The sequence below is a fragment of the Phyllopteryx taeniolatus genome, chromosome 13 (assembly GCF_024500385.1).
Source record: "Phyllopteryx taeniolatus isolate TA_2022b chromosome 13, UOR_Ptae_1.2, whole genome shotgun sequence".
Classification (NCBI taxonomy): Eukaryota; Metazoa; Chordata; class Actinopteri; order Syngnathiformes; family Syngnathidae; genus Phyllopteryx; species Phyllopteryx taeniolatus.
Window position 1 is genome coordinate 16,722,801 of NC_084514.1, and position 9,589 is coordinate 16,732,389.

At 42.8% G+C, this 9,589-nt stretch overlaps 1 protein-coding gene across 10 annotated transcripts in view; it reads left to right on the forward strand.

Moving 5' to 3' along the window:
- Window positions 1-9,088, forward strand: part of zfyve28 (zinc finger, FYVE domain containing 28) — a 28,850-nt gene extending 19,762 nt beyond the window's left edge. For 3 of the 10 annotated variants that reach the window (XM_061795431.1, XM_061795429.1, XM_061795430.1), the window contains exons 3-11: window positions 571-660; window positions 742-843; window positions 931-2,463; window positions 2,674-2,769; window positions 2,994-3,157; window positions 5,051-5,167; window positions 5,275-5,379; window positions 6,727-6,830; window positions 6,904-9,087. In XM_061795431.1, the coding sequence (XP_061651415.1) occupies window positions 571-660; window positions 742-843; window positions 931-2,463; window positions 2,674-2,769; window positions 2,994-3,157; window positions 5,051-5,167; window positions 5,275-5,379; window positions 6,727-6,830; window positions 6,904-7,035 (2,443 nt within the window). In that variant the 3' untranslated portion in view covers window positions 7,036-9,087. Of the gene's footprint in view, window positions 1-570; window positions 661-741; window positions 844-908; window positions 2,464-2,673; window positions 2,770-2,937; window positions 3,158-5,050; window positions 5,168-5,252; window positions 5,380-6,726; window positions 6,831-6,903 lie in introns of those variants that run through there. The other 7 variants (XR_009791533.1, XM_061795426.1, XM_061795427.1 and 4 more) reach the window with 7 other exon arrangements.
- Window positions 9,089-9,589: the final 501 nt, after the last annotated feature.

Here is a 9,589-nt window from a genome sequence, read left to right on the forward strand (position 1 = left end):
TGTGGAGTTTGCATGTTCTCCCCGTGCCTGGGTGGGTTTTCTCCGGGTACTCCGGTTTCCTCCCACATCCCAAAAACATGCGTGGTAGGTTGATTGGCGACTCTAAATTGCCCATAGGTGTGAATGTGAGTGCGAGTGTTTGTTTCTATGTGCCCTGCAATTGGCTGGCGACCGGTTCAGGGTGTACCCCGCCTCTCGCCCGAAGATTGCTGGGATAGGCTCCAGCACGCCCGCGACCCTTGTGAGGATAAGCGGAACGGAAAACGAATGAATGAATGAACGAACATTAAGCACAGTTTATTTTGTGCTTAAACATAGGAAAATATCAAACTACTCAAATAATGATTACATTCAAATGTACTGAATACGAAAGGTACATTTAAAAAAAAAAAAAAAACCTAAATAAAAGTTTAAAAACAAACTGTTTTAAAGAGTAAATGCAAATCTATTTTACAAAAAAGTTAAATACAACTCAACTGTACTTAGGCAGTGATTCGTACTTCACTTTGAGAAGAACTGGTGTAGAGAAAATACGAACCATACTTGTGCTCTCGTTCCCTTCTGCCCTAGGGCGCTCAACCTGGGCTACCTCACACAAGACCTGATTGATGACTATGAGCCTGCGTTGATGTTTACAATTCCCAGACTAGCCATTGTATGGTAAGTGTTGCCCGTCTTCACGAGACCTCCGGCCTCGTTCCTCCTTCCACTCCTCATATAGGATTTTAAATCTATTTTTAGTGGATTGGTCGTGTACTCAGAAGGACCTCTCGACCTTGACCGAAAAGCAGAGGACATGTCTGAGCTTTTCCGCCCTTTTCGTACTTTACTGAAGAAAATCAGGTATGGTTAATAAGTGTCATCATAAATTCTGCTTCTTTCCCACCAAAAATGTTCTGGTGTTCCAGCTACCTTTTGATGCCTTTCCAGAGACCTGTTACAGACTCTAACAGAGGAAGAGTTACTGATGCTTGAGAGGAACCTCTGTATCTCTCAGGATGGCGAGTTAGCCACAGGCCAGGAGCAGGCCACAACCCACACACCAGGACCTATCCAAGAAAATCAATCCTCCTGTAGCCCTACTAATATCACCTCCAAGGCGGGCGGTGATGAGGAGCAAAAGCCTCTGTCTCTGTTTGTCTGCCCTAACCACGAGGAGGAGTTGGCGGAAGTGGAAAAAGGCTGGGAGGAGGTGGAATCTGAGAAAGGAGAGCAGGCAGAAGACTTGCAGTGTGAGGAGGCAGAAGAGGCTGAACTTGCTTGTTCCATGCAGTATGATGAGGAAGAACTGGAGCAGCTCAACATGATGGTGTACCGCGTAGGAGATGAGATGTCAACTCTGCTGTCGCCTCCTAGCCAGGGTCAGTCCCCGGCACACCGTCCCAACAGAGGGGAGGTGGGAGGCGCCAGTGGGGCTTCCAGCACTGAGGCCTCGCCTCTCAGGGTACTGAGGGGCAGAGGAAGAACAGGTATCTATTTAGAGGAGGAAGACAGGGTCTTCTTCATGGAAGATCTTGACCCAGCAGCAGACGGCGTTACCAGCATCTCAAAGGAAGTCCATAGTTGTGTTGCCTCGCCTTCCAAAACCCCAAAGTCTGCTCATTCTCTGCAGCGTAGCCCAGGTCTACGGTCGGATGCGGTTCACAACGGTTGGCTACCCGAAGGACCATCGGAGCAGCTTTGTCTACAACCACGCAGTAAGAACATCCAGTGTCTAAATGCAATGCGCCCTCCATCATGCACATCTGCTCCCAGCTCTGAACCGCTGCCTTACACCAATGGCTGGGAGATGGGCTTAGAGGGCACTGTGAATGAAACCGCAGAAGTCATTGCCCATCGTATGGGCGGCATGAAGCTTTCGGCCACGGTCATATTCAACCCTCGCTCCCCTAGCTTGACGGAGCTGGCGGTGGACAAGATGCTGTTGCCTCGGCCCTCTCCCTCAGAGATTGAACCCTGCGGCCTGGTGGCCACGCACTGCTTGCTTAACTCTTGTGTCTGCTGCGGGAGCTGTGAAGATGCCCACGAGGATGCCATAACCTCTGAGACCGCAGGCCTCGGGTTAGGCTTCACTCTAAGAACAGATAAACACCATAAGACTGCAGCCCCCGGCTCTGTCTTCCAATCCTCTGCTTGCCGGCTACCCCCGCGAGGCCGCAGCAGAAGAGAACTTTGCCAGCTGTCTCACGCTTCTTCCCGCCACTTGAACGAGCCCCTGAAAGAGGAAGGGAGATCTGAACTATGTGAGAAGTCCCTGACGGACGATCCACAGCTGGAGCATCACACTCAGGACTGTGGCAACAATATAGGGGACGAAACCTCCACATGCAATTACCAGAAGAAGACTGAAACGAGGCAACATGCAACTGGAGGCCCACTGAGGGACAAGGGGGTAGACAAAGACACGGAAGGAAGTAAGGAATCCAAGAGGGACACCAAAGAGGAGAGCAGGAAGGGCTCCAGGTAAGTTGTCTTTTATAATTCTTTCATGTCATAAATGTACATTGTTGAGCATTTGAGTTTATCATACACGCTCATCATTTGGCATTCTATTGATCTTTTATATTTGTCCATTTTTTTTTTTTTTTTTTCCAATTTCACAGTTCTTTGTGCTTTTCCTTTGTTTCCTAATCATTTCAATATTTCTTCTCCTTTTTGTACTGTTGTTTTTAGTCTTCACAACTCCCCCCTCAGCTCTGTGTCAGGTAGTGACTGTGAGAGTGTGTCGGTCACCACATGTAGTCTATCCAGCAGTGTTTACACTCCCAGGTAACTATGAGCAGCATCATATGGTAGTACGGTAGTATTTAATAGCGAGTCAAAGCAGCAGATGGTGTTTTCTTTCGGACTGCGTTTATGGTATTTAGTTGTCTTTGCTGTCTTAAATCTCAACAACTTCACTCAATGAAATATGGATGGGCGCTGTGAATAATGTAGGGACAGTTGAGGGATATAAATGGCCTCTCCTGCTCAGTCTTCATCGCTTCCTGCAGCCCCGTCAGCAGCCTCACTCCCAGCTCAGGCACGTCGGAGGACCTGGACCATGAGGAGATCCGGCTCGCTCTGCAAGATGCCAAGATGGCTGCCCGAAATAAGATTCGCTCACGCTTCCACAGCAGTAGCGACCTCATCCACCGTCTCTTTGTTTGTATATCAGGTACTGATGATGAGGCACATTGTGCCTGTTTGCTTAAGCGGGGATTTTTAATATCTTAAGGAATTTAAAAAATGTGAGACCACCCACACATGCCTAGGGCTGTTATTGTGCGTTATGTCCTCTATTACGGAGCCCCAGACATGTCATGGGGGGGGGGGGGAACTATTTTTAGTCCATACAGAAGGTAAGGAAATCGAGCGCACCCTCTTTCGAAGTTGAAAATCGAGGCAGAGTCGCAGTTCCGACAAACACACAAAGAGTAGTCTACTACTCGCTGTAGCAAACATAGACCCAATCAAATAACTGCCTAAATGTAGAATAATAAGATATTGACGAGAACATGATAAGAAAATAAACTTACCCTGAAGCCATCGCATGTGTCTTGCAGTTTCGGCTGCGTCGTTTGTAACAAGTCCGTAAAAGTGCGCTCGATTTGGTTACCCTCCAATCCAGTACGGAGCCACGGCTTCTTCGTGTGCAAGCAGTAACTACTTCACGCGCACAAACAATTACTTCGTGCGCACGCTGTAACTATTTCGTGCGCACGAAGAAGTAGTTTGTGCGAACTCATGTCTGGGATCCGTACTCGATGACTAAAAGAACACACCAATACAGGAAGTCCTCGAGTTACAAAGTATTCGACCTACGACGTTTCGACTTTACGACGCCCTTGCCTCGTCCGCCATTTGAGCTGTGAGGGGCAGCCGGGTGCCACATGACATCCAAACTGCTGCAAAATACAAAGAATAAGAAATAAAAGACGCTAGGCTGACAAATATCTAATCTGTTAAATACAATGCGGTTGCAAACTGTCTTTCTCTTTTATATTGTGGTGAATAATGTTGGAGAAACATTACACCAGAAGTGGACAAATTTATGTGCTCAACGGCCACTTGATTTTTAAAACTGACAGATGGGCCAGGTCATTTGTAGATTAGGATTTTAAAAATAAATAAATAAGAAATAATTGTATATGTAAAATAGTTTCTTTCATTAAAATACTATTCATTCTCTTTTCATTCATTCTCATTTTAATTATATTATAGTTGATTTTAATTACCCAAGTATTGAATAGAATATCAGATTTATTGTGTGTAATATTTTACATTATCTTTGTATTTTTATTTACAATCACCCATTCTTTTAATAGAATAAATATGTTTTAAAATGTATATATTTTCACTTTATTCATAGATTCAAAAAGTTCGAATGTGTAGGTAAAATAGTTTATCTTAATAATAAAATACGAAATCATTCATTGGATTTTATTAAATTATAAATAATTTACCAATTATTGAATAAAATATATAATAAAATTTATATGTGAAATATTTTACTAATAACTTTTATTTTATTTGTGACAATATAGCCATCACCAATTAATGATTGAGATAAATGAATACAAAATGATACAAAAACATTTGAATTAACCAATTTTAAGAAAAAAAGGCTAAATGAATGCAACAAATATTAAAGAATGGAGCAGGCCATTCTTTCTTTGCCCCTGCTTTAGCCAAGCACTCAGCAAAACCATTTGCTCCTCTATTTGATTCCGGCAACAGTGCGAGCTTCCTAATTGGCTGTCGTACTTTTTTCCCCATCACTGTCTGGCTTGGCCCAACCCGGTGTTGACCGCACACATAAGGATTTGCCATCAAGTATTGAACAGGTGTAACATTTACAATTGTTGTCTTGACTGTTTTCCGAGCAGATCAGGGGCAAAACCCCACAAAATAATTGCTCAGGATCGTCTTTCAGAGATATCCAAGAATCGGGTCTTTGCTGACTCTGATTGCAAAGAAGGGAAACTGCTTCAATTTTACCTGATTGTCGGTGTGCGTGGACCTTACTTTCCCTGGTCCTCATCATGTTTTGTTCTGCTGTGGGATGTAGGTGTTGCTGATCAGCTGCAGACCAACTATGCCAGTGACCTTCGCAGCATCCTCAAGACACTATTCGAGGTTATGGCAACCAAGTGCGAGCAGGGAGACAACGAGAAGCAAAATAAAGGTAGGGATCGTGTATTGAACATGCATATTCAACTGCCACTGGGGGGAAGGAACAAAACAATTAATTATGCAGACCTCGGTTTTAGTTGGTTCCTCTGTGGTGCCCAGCAGGTCCTGTTCTGCGAAGTGCAGTACTCGAGGACTGCGCTCTCTGTCAGGAGACCATTTCCTCATCAGAATTGGCAGCCAAGGCCCGTGAGGGCCATTTTGAAGGTCAGCATAACCACAAACACACTGAATATAGTTGAAATGTCAGCACTTCCTCTTCAGATGCAGCCGTACTGCAGCCCCTCTTTGCTGGTGTAAATCTAACCGCGCACTCCGCGACGAGACCGAACGCCACCGAACGATTCATTCGCGTTGGTTGTGCGTGGTTCTGCAACTCCTTCGTATGAGTTGCCGACCGCCTGCAACTTTTGGCTGCGATTCCAATTGTGGATTCACAAGTGAATGGCGTCGTAATAGCACAGACTGAAACGGCCAGTCGCCAGGCCAGGTTATTGGTCGATTCATGGATCAAGCACCTGTTGTGATTTTGGCTCCTTCAGCTCCTTTTTAGACAGCAGTATTAATTGTCGCATCCTAATTTGGATCCCTTTCTAAAAATGTGCGCCTCAATTGAAGGAGATAATAAAACTCTAACCTGTTCCTGCTTCTCCCTCCTCAAAAATATTTCTAAACTTAGGGCTATGTTCATTCTGAACTAGAAATTATCATTCGTTTATCTCCTCAAGTCTTCACCAGGGCAATTCTCTCTTCACCCGTCGTAACTTTTTAGACCAACCTCTAATTGGTTCAAAATGCTGCCCCCATTCTAGATCCCATAGGTTCAGCAGCCACATCCCTCCTGGTCATTCTTGCACTGGCTCCCTGTTCATTTCAGGATTCGGTACATCTTTTTAACAATCGCTTACACGGCCCTCGATGGTCAGGCTTGGTGGATTATGTGTCATTTCAATCTCCTGTTTGGTCTACTGACTGCCTTTTACTTACTGTCCCTCACACCAGATTAAAAACTAAAGGTGATGCTCCGAGCCTTGCCGTACGTTTCTCCCAAATTGTGGAACACACTTCCTTTTGAGCTAAGAGCCGCATCTTCAGTGGAAAATTTTAAAAAGCTGTAAGAGGGGGGGGAAAAAAACATTTGTGTAGGTAGGCATTCCAGTAAGACGAGATTACAATTGATTTTGTTTTCATTTTTATGAAAGAATTTTTCTCGTATTCACTGTAAAATGTTGGAATTCTGCATTCTGTACAGTGAGCCCCTGCTATTTGCTGGAGGTAAGGGCCTAGCCCTACTGCGAATAGCAAAAATCCTCGAGCAATTAACGCCCAAACACAAATGTCTGTGATTGCCTATAGGTATGAAAAGAAGGACTCAAAAGCTATGGCAAAGATAGCAACGGTGAGTTTTCGGCAAATAACAAGTAGCTCCGAAAAAAAAAAATCTGCGAATTTGCGGGGTTTCACTCTTAACTATGTGAAACTCTCCCTGAAAAGTGCTGTATAAATAACTTACCTAACGGTACTTAACTGTTTTTGTTGTCGGCCCCCTTGTAGATCCCCCTGACTGGGTTCCAGATGAATTGTGTAACTCCTGCATCGCCTGCAAGGCTCCGTTTACTGTCATCCGCAGGAAGCATCACTGTAGGAGCTGTGGAAAGGTATGATCCATTCCTCCCTTTAATGTGTTGATCACACAAACCTATTAAAGGTGTATGTTGCGTTTCCTCTCAGATCTTCTGCTCTCGCTGCTCCTCCCACTCTGCTCCATTGCCTCGATACGGCCAAATGAAGCCCGTAAGAGTGTGCACACACTGCTACATGTTTCACGTCACGCCTTTCTACAGTGACAAGGCCAACATTTGAAGCACAGGCCACCGCTGCGACAGCAAGGACGATGCAACGATGCCTTCACAGTCAACAAATCTGCGAGGAGAATGAGAGGGTGTGTGTGTGTGGTAGAAACCAAGGGAAGGTCTCACCTGTTCGCACTGTCTGGTGCGGGAATGGGAAGCAAAGGCTTGGATCTGTGAACCGAGCTGGTCTGCACACAGTATTCACACGTGACTGTGGAGTTGTAAAAGAGAACAAATGACGATGCATTCGCAGACTTTGAACTGGCGTCGTGGTGCGCAACATGAAAATAGGCCACCTTATGAATTTTATTGCTTTTCATGTACAAATGAATGGCCTCCCTATTCTACAGCGAGCTTCCTACATTCGTGCCGGAGCTCCCACGGGACTCGGATTAGTCAAAGAATGTAAGTCACGATAAGTATGTAAATAAGGATCATTCTGGTCATAACCATACCACAATGTCTGCTGTTGCCATTCACACTGGAACTGGTCAAAAATCATCTCCGTGCTTTCAGTCGCATTGACACAACAATTATAATAATGATAGCTTTTGTAATGGGATTTTGTCACGCTTTTGATGGCAGTGAATGTTAATTTTGGATCACTTGGTCAAATGGGTCAAGACTCCAACACAACAGTTTGCCTTCTTTTTTTTATGGGCTGTGCCCATTGCACACACTGGGTCCTTCTCTGCTCGCGGAATGGATTAAAGGGACTCGTAGTTATCAGCGTCTGGTCTGCAAAGCCCTCTAGTGGAGAGTTGACCTCTCCAACATGATCACATTTTTAATTTGACCTGCAAGCCTTCTTGGCAGGTGTTGACTTGCAGACAACAAGATCGCTCATTGCGTTCTTCCTTCTTCTCATTCTAGTGCAATATTCCGACTACAATAACAAAACATTTCTTCTTCCAAATGGTTTCAAGCCATTCTATGCGAGTGTATTAGTGTTGATTTTAGGGCGGCAACTGCAACGTTTATATTAATAATCGATTAATCAGTCTTTTTTTTTTTTTTTTTTTATTTTTTTTTTTTTGGGGGGGTATCATTTCAAAATTACAGTGCAGAAAATACACAAACAAATTGATTATGATTCAGTTACTGGTTTGGTCTGTAACATGTCATAAAATGGGCAACCATTTTGATAATTGCAGATGTTTGCAAATCTCTTATTTTGATTACACACAAAGATGAGTCTGCTTTATTTTTTATGATAAATCAAATTATTATTTACTTCATTATTATAATAATTACAATGATTCATAAGTACTGTTGAGAGGCTGCAATTTCAAGGACGTGGACAATTTTAAGTTGGTCTCAAAACGATGAATTGATTGTCACAAATCATTAGATTAATTTGATAATCGATTAGTTGTCGCTTTAATTATTGCACCTATAGTTGATATGCTAAATGTTTTCCATATAGACAGACACTAGCTTGAGGTACTGTACATCACACTGAAGCAGGCACTTGTGACCAAACTGGTCTCATTTGCATATGATGTGCTCTATGCTAAATATCCCTGCTTTCTTTGCAGTGACAAACAATCTTTAGCACTGATCATCATCATGTTGTTCTAGTACATTAGGTACATGAGATTGGGCATTGTGTCATTCTGCTGTGACTCAAAGCAACTTCTCAGGCATTTCATAATCAGGAACACGCTCTACTGTTGGCTTGGTCTTATTGCCCTTAAAATACAACCTCACTTCGGAAGGGTTTTGCTTTTTCTTTTGTAAAGAATAAAAACGGCATATGGAGCTATATCAATTTAATGTATAGTAACAGGGAATTATGCAGTAATTTAAAAGCTGAGTATTCTATTATTTCAGAGCTTGGGTCGTATTTTGTAAAATGACACTACATTCGATGGGAGCTGTGTAAAATTTTTAACAATGTTATATGGCTTTAAATGCAATGTAAACTGAAATAAATTACTTTTCCCCCGTTAAAACCTGTTCACTGATCTGCACCTTTTCAATGTTTATAACAGTTTGAAGAAATAGATAGGACTATGTTGTTATAGTGATCTCTGGTTCCTCCCACATATTTATTAAACAGCAAACGTTATCAATGTTGGATTCAACTTAAAACATTTAATTGCTCAAATACAAATGTGTTGAGCCAGTTAATGTAAGTCAACACACAGGAAGTCTGTTTCATTTTTATGGTTATACAACATACCTGAACTCATAAGTGTTGTCGTAAATTTGGAACAGTAACATTTCTGTTCCATTATGTAGCACATTTAATGTTGAAGATTTTTAAATACAGGGCACTTGCTTACAATACTTTTTCGATCACATGAGAAACACCCACCCTCATTAGGCCAGTGGAATTGTCAAATTATAAGCAATCTGAAGTGAAGGTCTGACTGTAATTTATTTTTCCAGTGCTACAAAATGTTTTCCATTCGCGGCCTTTATTTGTGACTAACAACGATAACCTAAAAATAAATGTTAAGTGTAGAAAAAAAGGTCACCATAACAAGAGAAAAGTTGGACTTCCACATGTTGGTCCACAGAATCCCTTAATATGGAAGTGTTTTTATAGTCTGAACCCC